Genomic DNA, 18806 nt, shown 5'->3' on the forward strand with positions numbered 1-18806 from the left:
GTGACGGATGCAACGCTCTAGACCAGTTTGCTTGTCTTGAGAAGATTATGCAGGCAGATTGGATTGAAAGCAGTCGCTAATCTGAAATCATGTCGACTATGTTGGATGTCCTTTGGGAGGATAGAGATGTTAGATTCGATATTACTGCACAGTAAGTGTTTGCATCATAGCTAACCTATTTATCAATAGCCCTGTTATGTTATCTCGACGCTAACTAACGTAGCTAGCTAGCTACTTGGAGGGAAATCTGTTTCATAATCATGTTATTAGGGTCAAGATAGATAATTCGTTCGACATCACGTTGTTAAACATGTTATATTGTCCAATTGACGTGTGATTGCCTAGCTACAGCCTACATACAATAGGCCAGACTTTGACAGCTGGTTAGCAATTGAGCACCCAGGCGAATGAGCATGCACCCACTTGTTGATGAAAGATAACAACTGTTTTCTACAATTCAGGCAGATGAAAACCCGACCAGGAGAGGTCTTGATAGACTGTCTTGATTCCATTGAGGATACCAAAGGAAACAATGGGGATCGAGGTGATTTAGCTTCCTAACTACCTGCAAGATTGTTTCAAATCATATCTGTGTGAAGGTTTTGTTGACCAGCAAAATCCATCTCTGGTTGCTGGCCTGGCTGACCAGTGTTTGAAGACATTGTAGTGTATGCATTCGCTATACAGTGTCATCTTAATGTAAAAGCCTACTTTATTTGCAGGGAGGCTCCTGGTAACAAATTTAAGGATCATTTGGCACTCTTTGGCTCTGCCAAGAGTCAATTTGTGTGAGTATATAAATCACTTGCTACAGTACACATCCACAACATCACTTTTTGTTTCTTTGACAGCCATAGTAGGATAGTTACAGTACATGCAACAACAATACAAGAGGACAACATGCTCTTTCCTAGTGAACACCACTGCCCTCTCTTGGATTCAAATGGTATCTCAGTTTGGCCTCAAAGATCCATTTGTTTCTTTGCTTGTTTACACAATAGTGACATTGCTGTTCTTTTGTGTTTTGTAGCCGTGGGATACAATTCCATTATTAACATCACAACAAGGACAGCTAACTCTGTAAGAACATCATCTTAATGACAGATTAATTTATCATTGGGCATTTATTGAGCAGTAAGATCTTTGAATTTTCTCTTTCAGAAACTGAGAGGTCAGACTGAAGCACTGTATATATTGACAAAGTCCAATAACACAAGATTTGAGTTCATTTTTACCAACGTGGTTCCAGGGAGTCCAAGGCTTTTTACGTCTGTCATTGCCGTCCACAGGTACTTCCCAATAATAACACATAATGCCGTAGCCATAGCCTAATACAGGGGGTGACATTGTATTGAATGTCTTGTCATTCTAATAATTGCCCTCCTTCCTCTGCTGTAGGGCTTATGAGACTTCTAAAATGTACCGTGACCTCAAATTGAGGGGAGCTCTGATTCAAAATAAACAACTGAGGCTCCTGCCTCAGGAGCAAGTGTATGACAAAATCAACGGAGTGTGGAATTTATCCAGTGACCAGGTATTGCTTTCTGTTTTATGGTAACTTGATATACAGTTACAGTAATGACCTGTATGTGTTCTTTTGGTTTGAAGTCAATCTCCAATCTCTCTTGATACGGAGAGGTAGGATGAGAAACGTCTCACATAATACAATTCTTAGACCTATTTAGGCCTACATTAAACACGTCAAATATCTCAAACAAATTCATTGGAGTTAGTCATCGGTGTACCAAATAATATTAAAAGTAGTTTCCATAACTTTTTACAGAGGAATGGGAGAGGTCCTGTATTTGATACATTGTCTGTGAATCAGAGACTTTTAACTTAGTTCTGCAGACATTCAGTTTACTTTGTCCATGGACAATATATGTTCAGTTTACCTTGGTCTTACAGTACATGCACTTTGATTGTGTCAGGGATTATTACAAATTATCAGTCGTAGATCATAGGCCTGTGGGAAATATCTGTAATTGGGAAATGAATATGCTTTTAATAAAACACATTTGACTAAATTGTTCCTTTTAGGGTAATCTAGGAACCTTCTTTATCACCAATGTCCGGATTGTGTGGCATGCCAACATGAACGAGAGCTTCAATGTCAGCATTCCCTATCTTCAGATTGTAAGTGCAAGTCATGGAAAAATGAGCTGGTCCATGATACTGTACCTTGTTCAATGAGTACTCTTTGATTTTCATAACAAAGGAAATGACAAAAATGTAGGATATGGAAAATAATCATGGAATTTATTTATTCTCACTTCCCAAAAGCGTTCCATCAGAATAAGAGACTCCAAATTTGGTCTAGCTTTGGTGATCGAGAGCTCACAGCAGGTAATTTTTGTATTTTACCTAAAGACATGGGAAAGTACATCAACTACTCATAAAGGGCTGATAATAGTGCTTGGCTTTTCTGTGCCATTTGATGGAAAGCATATTTCTTCTTATGTTTTTAGACCGGAGGATATGTGCTTGGATTCAAGATTGATCCATTGGATAAACTCCAAGATGCAGTTAAAGAGATAAACTCACTACATAAAGTGTACTCTGCAAATCCTATTTTTGGAGTGGACTATGAGATGGAGGAAAAGGTACATCGATATTAGAATAAAATGTCTTATTAAAACTAGTTAAAGTTCTTGAACTTTCCCTTACTAATATGAGTAATGATATTATGACATAAAACGAATAGATAGACCAACAGATGAATTGTGAACTACAGCTGTAAATTTGGCTGATTTTTTAAGAATATCACAATAGACATACAGCAGTGGAACATAGTTGATTAATAGCTTTACCATTGGTGTGGTATGACTATCCTCCTATAAGATTACATAACCTTTTCCCCCACCAATGATTCCAGCCTCAGCCATTGGAGGAGCTTACGGTGGAACAGCTACCAGATGATGTGGAAATTGAGCCCGATGAGCAGACTGATGCTTTCACTGTGAGTGTGCCTAGCCAAACACTCACCCTTCCTCTGGGAGCACACTGTTTGGGTTTCACACTCTGAAAATAGCAGGTTGCGAAAGTCATGTACCGCAAACATGGATTTACGTTGCCTAGTGCCTGTCATGTTTATACAGAGATGTTATCGGATGGTTTAAACACTTGACCTCTTATTACTGCAAACAGTAGCTCAAATTCAGAACTGTGTGAATTGTGTGTATGTTACTGATTTGTATTTGTTTAATTTTCAGGCCTACTTTGCTGATGGCAATAAGGTAATTTCCCAGAACCACATTACATACTTGCATACATTACATTGATGTAAAGACATTTATATATGAATGAGTCATTCATACTTTGTTTAATTTCCTCTCAAAGCAACAAGACCGCGAGCCGGTATTCTCTGATGAGCTTGGGATTGCAGTAGAAAAGTTGAAGGAGGGGTTCACACTTCAAGGACTATGGGAGGTTATGGGCTGAAAACATCAAATTGAATCAGTTTGCTATTTCAAATGACGTATTTGTACAGTTGTTTCCTTCATTTGTAAGTGTACAGTATATTTAATGGCTGTGTATTAATAGCTGATGTACAGTAAAGATGTAGACTTGATACATGTTTAAAAAAACAGGTTTAGCATAATAATAAGGTACTGCATTATTATGAAATTGCTGAGTATATTCACGTTTGTACAATTAAATATAAATTGTGAAATACTAATTATTGATTGTCTATTTGAATTGGGGAATTAAAGTATTTAGATATATTTACTGACCTTTTTTTATCTGTGAACATGTCTAAAATGAATTTTTGAAATGAGTTGAAAGCATAATCCTGTGGCATGTGGGGGGAAACTGAGTCATTTGTTCTGTGAACAATGATCTGCAGGCTATTTACAAATGTGTCAGAGGAGCTCAAGTATACGGTTGAAGAGGACAGACTGTCACCTGTTGTGACAGCTGCTGCTCAGTACCCTGCCTACGAGGAAGGTCAGTCCCTTGGAAATATACTCAAATTTAAATATAAAACATGTTGATGGGATCAGCTCCCAAGTGAATCACCATGGCAGATTTTCATGACTAACAAAAGTTCATAGTCATCTCTACCAATAACGGTGTGACAACCTCAGTACCTCTCATGAAGTTCACCTCACACACTTCCTCACATACTGTAGTATGCTCTTACCCTACTCACAATTGTGTCACTTATCTAATACAACAATAATATAAAAGTAAATTCAAACTGAAAAACTCCTATGTGAAAGTGATGTATTTCTTCAGAGTATAACTAGAAATATGTATGAGAATGACTGATTGCATGTCCATTCAGCATGTATCACTACTATAAACATCACTCAAGGGATCCATCTCAAGTAACAGTAGGCCCTACTCTGACTTGAGTCACACTGTCACAAATGTTATTTCTGTGTGGTCATATAACATTGTAATAACTATAAATACCTAACTACCTCTGTGACAAGGGTCCACAGTTGTTTCTTTCACTCTTTGACAGCTGTGTGATGTAGACTTTTCCGATTTGGCCACCCTGAATTCCTCCTGGATGGGGTCGGTGGCTATATTTAGAGGGTCATGGTTATATTGAAGGGGGTTCAGGTCTGGCGTGCTATAGTGTTCAGTCTTTTCCAGCCCAGCCAGGACAGTGTGCCGAGAACAACATCCTCCACGTCCCTTGCTCAAAGTCACGTTTCGTTCAGCATGGACCCAAAAGGCATGAAGGAAGATCTTCGCCTGTTTCAGAGCACACTGCTGCAGGATGGCCTGAAAGAGCTTCTGAATGAGAACAAGTTTATCGACTGTGTTCTCAAAGTGGGAGATAGAAACTTGCCCTGCCATAAACTAATTTTGGCTGCTTGTAGTCCTTATTTCCGAGAGCTATGCTTCTCAGGAGATGGAAAAGAAATGGACAGTGACAAGGAGGTTACTCTGGAGGATTTGGACCCCACAATCATGGAGATGATTGTGAATTACTTGTATTCAGCAGAGATTGACATCACAGATGACAATGTGCAGGATATCTTTGCTGTGGCCAGCCGCTTCCAGATCCCCTCAGTGTTCACTGTGTGTGTGAATTTTCTCCAGAAGAAACTGTCCCTGACCAACTGCCTGGCTATCTTCAGACTGGCACTGGTGCTCAACTGCCCCCGACTGGCAGGGGCAGCTCGAGATTACATTGCAGACCGCTTTGAAACCCTGGCCAAGGAGGAGGACTTCTTACAGCTTGCTTCCCATGAACTTTTTGCCATCATAGGAGGGGACTCTCTAAATGTAGAAAAGGAGGAGGTAGTGTTTGAAACCATGATGAATTGGATCAGGAAAGACAAGGAGAACCGTGTTAAGACCCTCGGTGAGGCCTTTGACTGCATCCGTTTCCGTTTACTCCCAGAGAAGTACTTCAAGGAGAAAGTGGAAAAGGATGACATCATCAAGTGTGACCCTGAGCTCGTAAAAAAAATCAAAGTCATCAAGGATGCTTTAGCTGGGAAACTTCCTGAGAAGAAAGCAGGGGAAGAGGTGGCCAATGGAGAAGACGGAAAAGATAGCTTGCCTCGTTACCTGAATGATAACAAAAGACATGGTATGTATGCCAGGGATGTCCTTTTGATGCTCAACGACACAGCTGCTGTGGCTTATGATGGCATTGAGAATGAATGCTTTCTTGCTGCAATGGCTGAGCAAATACCACGCAACCATGTCAGCCTGACATCAATGAAGAATAATCTTTATGTCCTGGGAGGATTGTTTGTTGATGAAGAGGACAAAGACGCACCATTACAATGCTACTTCTATCAGGTGATAATACGTCTTAATTTTGCGCTTCCTATCTAAGGATATTGACCCCCATTACAAAGTGTCAGCCACACTACACATAGAATAAGCAGAGGGTATTCCCTATTGTAAAATCATAAACAATTGAAAATAATCTGATGTTTTCTTAATGTGTAACATCAAGATCTTTTTTTCAGTTGGACAGTCTTGCTGCTGATTGGATAGCTCTCCCTCCTATGCCTTCTCCCAGATGTCTATTCAGTATGGGAGAATGTGACAATCTCATTTTTGCTGTCGCTGGCAAAGACCTACAGTCTAATGTGTCTGTTGACTCTGTAATGTACTATGATGTTGAGTAAGTATCAACCACCTGGATGAGTTTAATAAGATCTCTTACCAAATGTCCCTAAATTAGGCTAAATAAGGAATGTATGGATAATGTTTTCCCCTTATCCTCTGTCCACGAGGAAGTTGAAGTGGAATGAGACCAAAAAGCTGCCTCTGAGAATCCACGGTCATAGTGTTGTCTCTCAAAATGGGTTGGTGTATTGTATTGGAGGCAAGACAGATGACAAGTAAGGCTGCTTCTTATACAGTACTGGTCTTTTTATTATTATTATAAGACATCCTACTAATTGTATTACTGGTATACAGTATGTTGGTGTAGGCATGATCAGTTAAACTGAAAAGGTGTGATGAGTTTGTTATGATCCTTTTATGAAAGATGTGATATCCCTGTTTCTAAATGTGATTTTCCATGTGAACCTATCCTTGTCTTTATAAAAGCAAAGCCATCAACAAGATGTTTACGTACAACCACAAGAAATCAGAGTGGAAGGAGGTGGCTTCTATGAACACGGCAAGATCCATGTTTGGGGCAGTCATTCACAATGGGAAGATTTTGGTGGTTGGGGGAGCCAATGAAGACGGTCTCACAGCTGCATCTGAAGCATATGACTTTGGAACCAACAAGTATGTTGCAATTCCTCATTACTTGTCAATACACTTGTCAATTTGGACATAATGTTTTACTAACCCTCACCCCAATTGCTCATTAATTATAGTATGACAAAGATCTCATCTAGCATTAGACATTTTACATTTCATGGTGCAAATTAAATTGCACTGTCACTTATTCAATGAAATACCAGCTGTCTGTTAAATGGGCAACTGTATTCATGTGATATGCATTAGGGCTAAAGCAGTCAGGAGATTGATTTTGATTCAATCTTACTGTCAAACAATCTGTTGTTCCAGGTGGGCTCCTTTCACAGACTTCCCCCAGGAGAGGAGCTCAGTCAACCTGGTTAGCTGTGGAGGGGTGCTGTACTCAGTTGGAGGCTTCGCCATTGTGGAGTTGGAGGACAAAGAGTGTGCTCCTTCAGAAGTCACTGACATCTGGCAGTAAGTCTCATCATCAGCATGATAGCTAATCATCAAATATAATCCCTTTTAGACTACCAACTTGAAGTGTATTACACTCTTGATAAATTGATCATTCCTTATGTACTAAAGAGCCAATGCCATCTACTCCTCTGTGCATGTCTTTGACAATGAGAATCAGTGAATTCTTTCAAACTCTCTCATCTTTTCTCCTGCCATAGGTATGAAGAGGATAAGAAAGAGTGGACAGGGATGCTGAGAGAGATGCGCTATGCTGCAGGAGCTTCCTGTGTGTCCATCCGCCTCAATCCAGCCAAGATGCCTAAATTGTGAAGTGTGAACACACACTGTAAACTCACAGCCTAGGACATAGTCTATACTCACAAGATGTAGGCTAGAAGTTTACTGCAAAAATGGTTTTACTACTTTGTGTGACATCCACCTTGGTGATTTTTACACACAAACATCAATAGTATTGTGTTGTATACTGTAATGTTGTATTTTTTTGCAAGTCTTCGTAAAGTAAACATTTCTTAAGTGTGGGTGTCTGCCCCAATACATGCTTACATGTCTTCCTTCTTAATTTACTTCACCCACCTGTAGGTCAGATGATCCACTGGATGGGTAAAACATCTTCCCATTACATGTTATTACACAAATCACATTTTATTACAAACCTTTATTATTGGATAACAAATGTAACACTTGATATAAAAAGCATGATACAGTCATTTCTTGGCAGGCAGTGTGAGGTAGCTCTATAGCCACTCTAGGCTGAGGAGGCAATAAGGAGCACTTGACATCTGACATGATATCTATGGTCAGTGAAACTGCCAAAGATAGACAGACATCCTCTCAGGATTTACCAGTGATACATCAACATTACTCATCATAATTTAAATGTCTAGGTCCTTCAGGGTAGCTCTGTAAATATCTTCTTCCTTAGGTATTCCTTCCAAGCATTTTGCGTGGAGAGCTCCATAGAATTCCATTCAAAATGAGGGATCTGTTCAGATAACATTGCCATTAATCAGAGACAATTGTATACATTATGAGGACAGAGGATAATGTTCACACATACCTGGACAACATGATATCCCAGAATTTCAAGGTGTCTCTTTCTCATCATGGCTTCACCTTTCATGTGACGAGAGTTTTTGCAAAAGGTTTTGGAATCCAAGAAGTCCACAGCAACACTGAGAAAGTGAAAAAGAAAAGTGAAATCCCCCAAGTGTTGACCCAAGATAATAAACAAATTTAGAAACATTGATAGAAAAAAGTATTTCCAATCTACTATTCTACCATTGTCAAATGTTAAGGCTTCTACCGTTGTGCTTCTGGTGGGAGTTCACTCCTCTCCTTCACTCGTGAGTCCGACCCCCACCGGACCTTCCCATCGTCAGAGATCTGCAGCTGGCTCTGCTCACTGTAAGCCACTGGCTTGTGGTGTCTGTCCAAAACACATTCAAAGTCTGTGGAGACAAGGAAAGGATAGTTTTTACCTTACCTTCAACACTGTTAAAAATGTGTGGCCAAATCACCTGAAAGTAACTTTCAACCAAGTCAGAGAGATCCATAGATTACATTTTCTCCTGGCCCATTGACTACTTCCAAGGTAAGGAACCATCTGACTATAAATTGTAAAATAGTGAACTATCCCTTTAATTCACAAACAGTGCTAGATTACACATTCAGGATTACTTAATGGGTACTGTGAATGCCTTTGTCAAATCATCTGGGGGCTAGGCAACTATTAAAGTCTCCACAACTAATAGACAGTTTGAATTCATTGTTACCCACCGACTGTGTAGAAATAAGGGGTGAGCACTGCCACTCTGGCACAATTAATCCCTCCAAGAACCTCCCCAAGCATTCTGTGGATTTGCTGTTGGAGAGGACTGGAACCATTACCTGAAAAAGTAAACAAGAAACTCAACCCTCAAAATGTGTAGTAATGACATACACATGAAGCCATAATCATTCAATTCTGTACACATCCAGAAAGTATTTTGGCTCTACTTAAGGAAGTACCCCTACCTTTCTTTTGCAGCTGTTGGCAGTAGCGTTCATGGAACCAGGGCACCTGGAACTCTGGGCACTCCAGACACACAGCCCGATTCAGCTCCATGAGGCGCAGGCGGACCCGCATATTGAGGGCGTCTGGTAGGGCTGTCAGGTAAAAGTGAGGTTAGCACCTATGGCATCAGTCTTATCTGATAGTATTGGCCTTTTTATACTACTAAATCATACTCAATTTGATTTTGCATTTCTTTTGAGTTGTTTAGTAAAATGTGCCATTTTAAAATGTGGAGATAGAATGATGACTCCATTCATACATTTCTCACATCATTTCATTTCAACTCAGAAACATACTTTCTAACTGGGCATCCAGCTTGCCGAGGAAATCCACATTGAAGATTTTTTGGACTAGGTCCTCTGGGAAGCAGTCTGCTACTGCCAGGCTATAGGCAAGAAGAACTAGCAGATGGGGGTCAAACAAACCTAGAAGAACAATAAGGTCCACTTTTTAGTCCAGGCCATTTTGATGAGTTCTAAATGCAAAATACAACGGCATACATTGTTACTTACTGATATGAGGCATGAAATGCTGAATGCATATGTCAAACAGCTCGTCTACCCTTGGTGAATCATAATTCAACACAGAAAATGGCAGCAAGGTGGCGTAAGTTGCTGAATAGTGAATCTTTGAGACAGAAAAAAGGACAATTAGGTGTCAATTTACAATCAGACTCAATGTTTAGACAGACCCAACAGACAGACAGTTTTTCCTAATGTGAAATAAAAAGTTTACAATGTGTTGTCTTTCAAAGTACCTTGTTGATGTCCTTAATGGCCACGCTAGCGATTTGGGCCATTAAAGGGGTGCAGAGGTGATTTGTCTTCGTCAGGAAGAGGGCCATCTCAGGCACGTTGTTCCAGGTGATCTGGTCCACCATCCTCTGGAGCGTTTCCATGGTCTCCTTCAGCAGCATCTCCTCAAACCACTCCCCTGACATGTACTTGAGCTCCTCCAGCACCAGGTCCAAACGCTCAGCCTTCTGCAACCGCTCATGTCCACAGCGGTTCAGTGTCTGGAGCAAGTGCACATACTTGCTGGGCGTGTTGTGTCTGTAGGCAGGGTCATTGCGCACCCACTTAGCAAAGGCCATTGCAAAGGTGTTGAGGTCATTCAGATTACACTGGGGCACCACTGCTTCTACACGTGAAAGCACCCCTTCATCGAGTCGAGGATAAGGCAGCATGGACAGGACTCGAGTCAGCATGGTCACCTCATATGGGAAGATACTATTCTGCAAGAAGCTGTGAGAAATGTGTATTAGTTTACTTAAATGCTGTGAAAGGCCATTGTGTAAGAGAAGGACATTAGAGGGCAGAAATTAATAGAATGACCACTCACTGAACTAGAATGTTCCTTAGTTTAGTGAAGAGCTCTGGGCTCTGGTAGTGCAGCAGAATCAGGGCTTGAGTAATCCTGGCCACCTCCATTGGCTTGTAGACATGCAGGTTCTTGTGGACTATTGATGCAATCCTGTAAACAGATAACCAGACTAAGTTCCATGGCATACCTGTATATGCATCCCAAACACATTGCCGTGTAACAGCGAAAGGAACTTACTTGTGGATCAAATTAAGGTTCCTACACTGAATCTCCTCCAGTGCCTCAGCAACTGCCAGGGCCTGCTGGGCATTGAACTCATCTGCCAGTATCAGTGCTGTGCTCTTCAGCCTGAAAAACAAGTGGCTGTTACAATCCAATGTGTTGTTAATCCAGGAAATGTATGCAAATGCACCAGAATGAGTTTAGGATCTCAGCTTTTCTAATTAATGTACCTTTCTCTGGTCTCCTGCCCTGCCATAGGACCAAGTGCGACAAAAAGCTTGGTGAAGGAGACCGGGTCAGTGCTTGAGTCTACAAGTTCCATTAGCCTCTGTTTAGCAGCAAGACGGAAGTCACAGTTGTTGAACTGCAGTGACTGGTACAGCCCCATGATCATGCTAATGTTCTCTGCATTCATGTGGGGGACATTGCTCAAGAGAATTTGGTTACACTTGTCCAGCAGGGGCCGGTAGCAATACTTGATGTTACGCAGGAACTGCACCATCCTCCTGGGGTTGTTGTAATGGGAGGGGTCCATGGTGTCCAGGATATTATTGGCCCTGTCAATCAGTGCATCCCGCAGATGAGTAGAAACAAAAGGTGACACACTGATCATCAGCGTAGTCAGGATCCTGCAGAACACACACAAGACCAGAAGTTAGAAAACGGAAGAAGTACTACCAAAGGTTAGAGGTAGGATTTAAAGAGTTATGGGCTCTGAAGTTTACTAATTGTTTTTGCATACCTGGCATCATCAATAGAGGAGAGTTTCTGACTCAATATGTCAGTGATCTGACCCATCAAAGGACTGTTTTGCAGGGACTGATCACTCAGGCAGATAGCAAACTTGGAGAGTGACTGCATTGGAAATCTGCAGAACAGAGAATCCACATCTGTGCACCAGTTCCAATGTAACACCCCAATGTAATTACATTATTCAGCAGTGTGCAATATGCCTATTTAGCACTGAAAAGTGAAATGACTTACCTGTCTAATCTGAGCCAAGCCTCTGAGACCAAGTGCTGAACCAGAGAGTCATGTGGTTCCACATTGAGCCTTTAAAAGTATAAAATACAAGGTGTATATACACACATAAATAAACATTCCAAAAGTATGTAATCCCTAATCCACACAAATGTTTTCTTTGTACCTGAGAACATTGTAGAGCATGTCCACCAACATCACATCATCCATGAGTGCAATCTTATTTTCAGCCAGGACTCTGAGAGTTAGGAACTGTGGGTGGCTCTTCATAAACTCGACTGTCCTCAGCATCTGTGGCTTCTCCTTTTGGCACTGCCAGAGTGTGTCCATGGCAACGCCCACATGGCTCACTGTCAGTTTAGCCTTGTTCTTGCCCACCAACTCAAACACTTGGTCCTCACCAGAGCAGATGCGGAGCTGCTCTAGAACCTGGTCCCGGTTCCCCCCTCCATGCAGAGACCTACGCAGGCAGTAGCTCAAAGCCCGAAGCCTAAACATTGCCATGGAAGGTCTGGCCTAGTTTATGTGTGAATTGAGGTCCACATTTTCAGAGTGGGACTGCTGAAAGATCAAGTCCACATTTTCAGGGTGAGACTGCTGAAAGATCTGGTCGACAGCTATAAGTTTAGAATCCACAGGGAAACAGCTTTCTCGATAGGTGCTCTTTCAGCTAGGTGCCCTTTAAGTGAAACATCTGAAGCAAGAGAGCAGGAAATTGTCAAAATGTTGCATGGATCATCATTCCTACAGACAGTTCTCTACTCACATAAAATTAATAATTAAAAAACTGTTGGGTAAAATGTTGCACAACGTTACCTTACTAACTGTTTCACAAATTAAAAATAATAGCGGTTCAGTGATACATTCCTTATGAATACTACAAAACAATATATTGTAGCTTCTGCACATGGCAAGCAGTACGCTAATCTCTATTATAGAATTGCAGACAGCAACAGAAGATGTTGGACATGACTTTCAAGCCTGGGCAGCATGTCCGACCTAGCAAGCTACTCACATGGGGGACAATTGGCACTGCCAAATGCAAAGACAGGCTAATCCAACACATTTCTTGCAGTCTAAGTGTTGACCGGCGTAGTCTGTTTCATGCAGTTTTATCTCGTAAGAAATAACGATGAGCGAACAAATTAATTCAGGTTTAAGTAGTTAGCAGTGTGTCTGACTTCCCTAGCTACATGACAGCTTGTAGTTGTAATCAAACGTCATTGAGGAACGGTCAACATTTTGCGGACTTCTTGCGCAAGTTACAGGTCAATACTAAGAAGCAAAGAAAGGTGGATGAACTCAAATATGTGAGTCCTCCAGAATTCAGCATAATGATATCAAAGGCATGCGTTCTATTAATGACAAATATACAGTCTAATATTTTAATTTTCTTCGTTTTTGTAACATTAAATTAAGTCCACTCCCTTGCATCAAAGCTACCGTACCTCCTCAGAAAACGGTACCTACCGTAATCCATGATCAAGCCGTACAATACTATAATTTTGTCCTAGTACAACAATCCCCCTTTCCGAATTGTACAGCATGTGTGATAACAGTTATTTGCTCTTATGAAATTGTTTCATATTTTCAATGTGAGCAATTTGTGTAACTATGTATTTCAGTTCAGAGGGCTCGAATTAGAGAGTGGATTGTCTGGACTGTCTGCACGTGTGAAAAACTCGCCAGGCTTCTGCGCGCTTCTGGCGAGCGCAGCGCATCTTCCGAAATGCATTGACGTTTCCCATCGCGCCATCTTCTGAAAACATTGTGGGGGGAAGCTCTGAATGAAAACTCGGGTTCATCTTGTTTTGAAAAACTACCGTGAGAGATTGGCCTCAGTGGACCAACGGAGGTAAAGTGAATGTAGGTAGCTCAAGTGTTAAATGTAAAATCTATTGTAATGTGTGTTGAATTCAGTTTGCGGATCGAGAGGAACACAGCTGAATGAGTCGCGTAAGCTGGCTAGCTAGCTATTAGCCTGCAAGCTGCAGGCCACAATCCGGAAAGTAAAGTGGCTAGGTAGCTATTATTAGGTAGCAGGATGGTTTTACAACTTGTTGAACGCTGTAAAATAACTCAGAAATATAGCTAAACATGTTTTACATGAGCTTGATAGGTAGTAGTAACGTTTGTTTGTAAATATAGCCTACTAGCTAGCTAGCTAGCTAGCTACATCTCAATACAGACCAATATTCCACCTTATTAGCTAGCTTACTTAACATGTTTGATTGGTGGGTGTTATAATGTTGTTAAAAAAATGTTGTCGTGTTTCAGCTACGGAGGTTTACCATGGGAATTAAGGTTCAACGTCCACGCTGCTTCTTTGATATTGGCATCAGTAACGTGCTTGGTGAGAGGGCACAGCTTTTCATCTAATCATTTATCAATCATCTAATTTATCTTGTCTCTTGCCTTTAAGGATACAGACACTAACGCCCATATTATTTTGCAGTTGGTAGAGTTGTGGTTGAATTGTTTTCTGATGTCTGCCCCAAAACGTGCGAGAACTTCCGATGCCTCTGCACAGGTAACTCTTACAAGTGTGCAGTTAATTCATTACTCACTAAGTGTGATTCATTGAAACGGTACCTTGTATTCATAGATGTTGTCAATGTGCACTCAGTCATTCTACTTTGACTAACAACATTGCTTCTTTTGTAGGCGAGAAAGGAATTGGAAAAGGCACACAAAAACCTCTGTATTACAAAGGATGCCTTTTCCACCGAATTGTGAAGGACTTCATGATTCAAGGAGGAGACTTCAGTGAAGGTATAAACCATTGTTGGATTTCACAGACAGTCAAACTTGTACTAAAACTTGCATTGTCTGATCTAATAACAATATGCTTTTGGTAAATCAGGCAATGGAAGAGGAGGCGAGTCTATATATGGAGGATTCTTTGAAGGTAGGTAGGCTGACAATTCTGTTGCATATTCTGATCAATGCCAGTCTCACAGAGTAACAAACATTCTGTCTGCATGTCTACCCCAGATGAAAGCTTCTCTGTCAAACATAACAAGGCGTACCTCCTGTCAATGGCAAATAGGGGCAAAGATACCAATGGATCACAGTTTTTTATGTAAGTGTGTCAATGATTTTGTTTTTCTCAGCGCATAATGATATGATACGTCATTCTTGGTTTGATATTTTGAGAGTTAGAACATGTATTTGTCCCTTTTTAGTCATATTCTCTTCCAATGTTTTCTATGGTCTTCAGAACAACAAAGCCAACGCCACACCTGGATGGGTAAGTGTAATATTAGGACAAGAACAGCAACATTGTTTGACAAGTTGTATCTTTATTGAAAAGTATTTTCACTTGGAATCGTAGTATTTTCGGAAGTACAAGAATAATTGTCATTACCAGTTTTAGACACACGTTGGCAAGTTAGTTTTCAAGTTCTCTTCGGTTTGTCATCTGTCAACGCTCATTAACCTCTGGTTTTGTTCTAGTGTCCATGTTGTTTTTGGTCAAGTGATATCCGGCCAAGAAGTCGTTCAGACAATGGAGAGTCAAAAGGCAGACCCCAGCAGTAAACCATACTCTGAAGTGAAAGTTTTGAACTGTGGAGAACTCATTCAAAAATCGAAAGGTAGGTGTATGTCTGTAGTTTGGAATGTTGACATTAAATAGAAATACCTTAGAAAATATTTCAGATTCTTTATTGCTTCAGGTAAGGGAGATATGACTGTCTTGTCAGGATCATTGTTTTTGAATTTTTAACTTAAGCAATTAGCTTGTTCAATTAATTATGTATTTTTCACAGCAAAAAAAGACCAGAAGAAAAGACTCAAGTTGGCCTCCAGTGACAGCGATAGCTCAAGTGAATCTGACAGTTCCTCTGACTCCTCTTCTGATTCTGAGGATTCTGATAAAGAATCCAAGAAACGGAAAAAGAGGCAGAAGAAAGAGTCCAAGAAGAAGGAGAAGAAAGAGAAAAAGAAAGACAAGAAAGGGTTTGTAATGAAATCACAGGTTGCACATGTTCTGTCACAACAGCAGTGAAGCTGGTTTTAACTGTAGTTTGTTATGGCTGTAGGTCTGAGGCCGAAAGTGCTGATGTGAAAGATGAAGAGCAGGCTATGTCTACAGTAAGACCAGAGGAAATCCCCGCTATTCCAGAGAACAGGTTCCTTATGAGGAGAAGTCCTCAGCAGGTGCAGCAGCAGAAGGAAGAGGCTGGAAAGGAGAGGGAGAAAAAGAGAGAGAAGCCCAGGGAGAGGTGAGTACATGAACACATTGTGCATGTTTAAAATACACTGATTCTGTGCAGCTCAGCACAATGCCTAGAGAAGCATTTAACCTTGAAGCATTTAACAGTTTGCCACAATGGTCCTACAGTTTGTGCCATGCCTTCACAAATGACGTCGTCTATTTAAACCTTTCCGCTTGTTTGTTGCAGCACATTTAATTCTCTGTCAGCATACCAGAGGAGACTTCAGATGACAAGATCTGGCAGGAAGATCAAAGGCAGAGGCCCAAGAGTGAGCACACTGGAATAATTGATTGTACAGAGTTTCAACACTTGTGTGCTTGTAAAACAAGTGTTTAGTGGGTGAGTTAACTGAATCTCTCTCTCTCTCTCTCTTGCAGCGGTATCGAACTCCGTCACGCTCCAGGTCAAGATCAAGGGACCGCTTCAGGCGCAGTGAGACTCCTCCACACTGGCGTCAGGAGATGCAGCGTGCTCAAAGAATGAGAGCACCCAGTGGAGATCGTTGGATCAAGGGTGACAAGTAAGAGGCCCTCCAACCGTTTTAGATTTTCGGAATATTCGTAGCTGGTACTGTATAGACTATTGAACTGGGAGGCTGCTATGTATCCAATAATCTGTATCCAATAATCTGGCTCAAGTATTGCCATATTTCTCTCATTGCCCTCATGGATCAGTTTAGGAGCCAGTTCTTTGTGAGAGAGCCTAGATGTAGATTTCACTGTTAGTTGATTGGCTGACCTTTTCTGTATTGGTGTTGTAGGGGTGACATGAACGAAGGTAAGAATGAAAGTGCTAAAGCTCCCAGAGGAAGAGAGAGGAAGATTTCAGAAAACAAGAATGAAAATGTTTCTGAAAACGCCAACAAGCACAGGGAGAAAGACAAGAAAAGTCGCTCCCATCGATCCAAAAGCAAAGAAAAGGACACTTTGAAAAATGAAGAGAAGCACAACAAACACAAGTCGAAGAAGAAAGCCAAATCTCCAAGCCGCAGCAAGAGCAGAGAGAAAAGAGCAAGGTCCAAAAGCCAAGAAAAGGATAATAAACACAACAAAGGTGATAGCAGAAAGGGTCGCTCAAGAAGCAAAGACCGAAACCTTAACAAAGAAAAAGAAAAAGAAAAGGCTGCAGAGTCTACAAGTCAGGAACGCGATAAGAGTAAAGAGGGAACTAAGCATTCTGAGGCTGAGAATAAGCAGAGGGAGGAGACGAAGGGAAGAAACGGTGAGAAGCTCAGGACAAAGTCTCGAAGCAAGGAGAGGAGCTCTGCAAAGGACAGGCATAGATCTAACAGCAGGAGCAGGGATAGGGGGAGACGTGCCTCGTCACGAGACAGGGAGCAAGGACGGGACAGAGAGAGGGGTAGAGAGCGCAGTAAGAGCCATGAAAGACAGCGCCATAGAGAGAGGGAGGACAAAAGGAGAGGCAGGTCCAAGAGCAGGGACAGGACCAGGAGTCCAGACAGGAATAAGACCAGAGATTTGCGTAGAGGTAGGCGGTCTAGGAGTAAGAGCAACAACAGAGACCATAGCAAAGACAGTTCATCCCACCAGAGGAAGAACAAAGACAGTGAAGATGGTCACCGAAAGAGGAGGTCCAAGAGCAGACACAGCAGCAGCTCTGAGAGTGATGGGGAGGGCAAAGGGAAGGACAAGGGCAGAAAAAGCCCCTGCTCCAAGAGTAGAAGGGAGGATAGCCGAGAGAAGGAGTCCACTCATAAGCCCAAAGATGCCATGAAAAGCCCAGAGCGGAATCAAAACTCAAGCAAAGACCACGGTAAAAAACATAAGTACAGCGCCAGCTCCAGTTCTGATGACAGTTATTAGTCAAATAAATGTCCATTTACTCCATCCTCAAATCGAACAGTTGACAACCCTGATGCATAAAAAGGTATGATGTTTTTCTCTCAGACAATACCAATTGACTTCCAAATGGGTTCAAATCAAGAATATTCACACAAATTAACATTTCATACGATTTGACAGCTGAAGAGAGCCATTTTTATGTTTGTTTTTTTTTTTTTTAAACAAAAACAAAAAAAAACATTTTTATTTTGTACTGTCACTCATTTACAGGTTATGTATGCCATGTGCATTATTGGTCAGTGGAATAGGAAAATGGGTTGCTGTAGGAACATTTCCTGAAGACAAATGTTTTATTTTGTTTTATTTTTCCCTTTTGCTGAAGTGTCTCACTTCAGGAGGCATATGTGATTCCAGTGTGATAATTCTAATGGAAGGGATGAGTTGATGTGATGTTATCCCTGGGTTTAATCTGTGACTGAGTATGATTACATGGATACATGATTAAAGTCACTGTAATCATACAGTTGTTATAAACATTTATACATTTGAATTCCCTATAGTCATGTTTTGAAATGAATATAGCTTTTTTGACAGAATATTGTAAGTGCAACATATGAAATGGGTTTGTTTCTAAAAAAATCATCTTACTTACTTTCTTTGAAAGTGTCAGGACTTATAGATCTGAAAAGAGCCGACACTAGGTAAGAGACGGACAAACCACCAGTTGATAACTTATTTATTGATTTAAATGTTCCTGGAAATTTCACTTCAGTCCCAAATTAGAAATGGCAGCAGTGTATATTTGGATTAGCGTTGAGTAGATTCTGATTTCTTTGTTGTTTGTAAAATTGTATCCCTCTCTGGAGTAATGTGCAAATAAATACATTGCTGTAAAGTTCTTCCATGTTAGTCCACACTGGGTATTCAATTCCTGGGCTTGACTTTCCTTTGAACTATAAATGTAAACCACTTGCTTTGTAAAATAAACATCTTCAATTCAATATTGCCTGTAATGTCTCTTTTCAGTAAAATACAGTTACCATTTTATTGACT

General features: G+C 40.9%; 4 protein-coding genes across 6 annotated transcripts; 3 read left to right on the forward strand and 1 right to left on the reverse strand.

Moving 5' to 3' along the window:
• Positions 1-22: 22 nt before the first annotated feature.
• bbs5 (Bardet-Biedl syndrome 5) lies at positions 23-3698 on the forward strand. The gene is made up of 12 exons (XM_083681818.1): positions 23-151; positions 462-544; positions 723-788; positions 1031-1080; positions 1162-1289; positions 1399-1534; positions 2041-2136; positions 2284-2346; positions 2469-2603; positions 2876-2959; positions 3213-3236; positions 3340-3698. Exons 1-12 carry the CDS (start codon positions 90-92, stop codon positions 3439-3441), a joined length of 1029 nt encoding a protein of 342 aa, XP_083537944.1. The 5' UTR covers positions 23-89; the 3' UTR covers positions 3442-3698.
• Positions 3699-4610: 912 nt separating this feature from the next.
• On the forward strand, positions 4611-7677 carry klhl41a (kelch-like family member 41a). Its single transcript, XM_083681807.1, has 6 exons — positions 4611-5769; positions 5943-6100; positions 6213-6320; positions 6532-6717; positions 7003-7149; positions 7350-7677. Exons 1-6 carry the CDS (start codon positions 4675-4677, stop codon positions 7459-7461), a joined length of 1806 nt encoding a protein of 601 aa, XP_083537933.1. The 5' UTR covers positions 4611-4674; the 3' UTR covers positions 7462-7677.
• A 121-nt stretch (positions 7678-7798) lies between these two features.
• On the reverse strand, positions 7799-12935 carry fastkd1 (FAST kinase domains 1). Of its 2 annotated transcripts, none has more exons than XM_083681803.1 (15): positions 12747-12935; positions 11898-12425; positions 11735-11803; positions 11493-11618; positions 10981-11379; positions 10766-10876; positions 10547-10678; positions 9963-10449; positions 9718-9832; positions 9502-9630; positions 9166-9297; positions 8929-9039; positions 8456-8600; positions 8210-8324; positions 7799-8134 (listed from the first exon to the last, which is right to left on the reverse strand). In XM_083681803.1, the coding sequence occupies exons 2-15, from the start codon at positions 12233-12235 to the stop codon at positions 8042-8044; spliced, it is 2502 nt and encodes an 833-aa protein (XP_083537929.1). In that variant the 5' UTR covers positions 12236-12425; positions 12747-12935; the 3' UTR covers positions 7799-8041. The 2 variants fall into 2 exon arrangements, with proteins under 2 accessions (XP_083537929.1, XP_083537930.1); XM_083681804.1 differs by lacking the exon at positions 12747-12935 and adding an exon at positions 12548-12669.
• Positions 12936-13471: 536 nt separating this feature from the next.
• Positions 13472-18754, forward strand: ppig (peptidylprolyl isomerase G (cyclophilin G)). Of its 2 annotated transcripts, none has more exons than XM_083681805.1 (13): positions 13472-13586; positions 14009-14084; positions 14187-14261; positions 14396-14503; positions 14595-14639; positions 14726-14813; positions 14952-14981; positions 15188-15327; positions 15502-15691; positions 15775-15957; positions 16138-16219; positions 16329-16471; positions 16712-18754. In XM_083681805.1, the coding sequence occupies exons 2-13, from the start codon at positions 14024-14026 to the stop codon at positions 17772-17774; spliced, it is 2208 nt and encodes a 735-aa protein (XP_083537931.1). In that variant the 5' UTR covers positions 13472-13586; positions 14009-14023; the 3' UTR covers positions 17775-18754. The 2 variants fall into 2 exon arrangements, with proteins under 2 accessions (XP_083537931.1, XP_083537932.1); XM_083681806.1 differs by having other exon boundaries at positions 13487-13597.
• The last annotated feature ends 52 nt before the right edge of the window (positions 18755-18806 follow it).

Source organism: Argentina silus, assembly GCF_951799395.1.
Source record: "Argentina silus genome assembly, chromosome: 12".
NCBI classification, from domain to species: domain Eukaryota; kingdom Metazoa; phylum Chordata; class Actinopteri; order Argentiniformes; family Argentinidae; genus Argentina; species Argentina silus.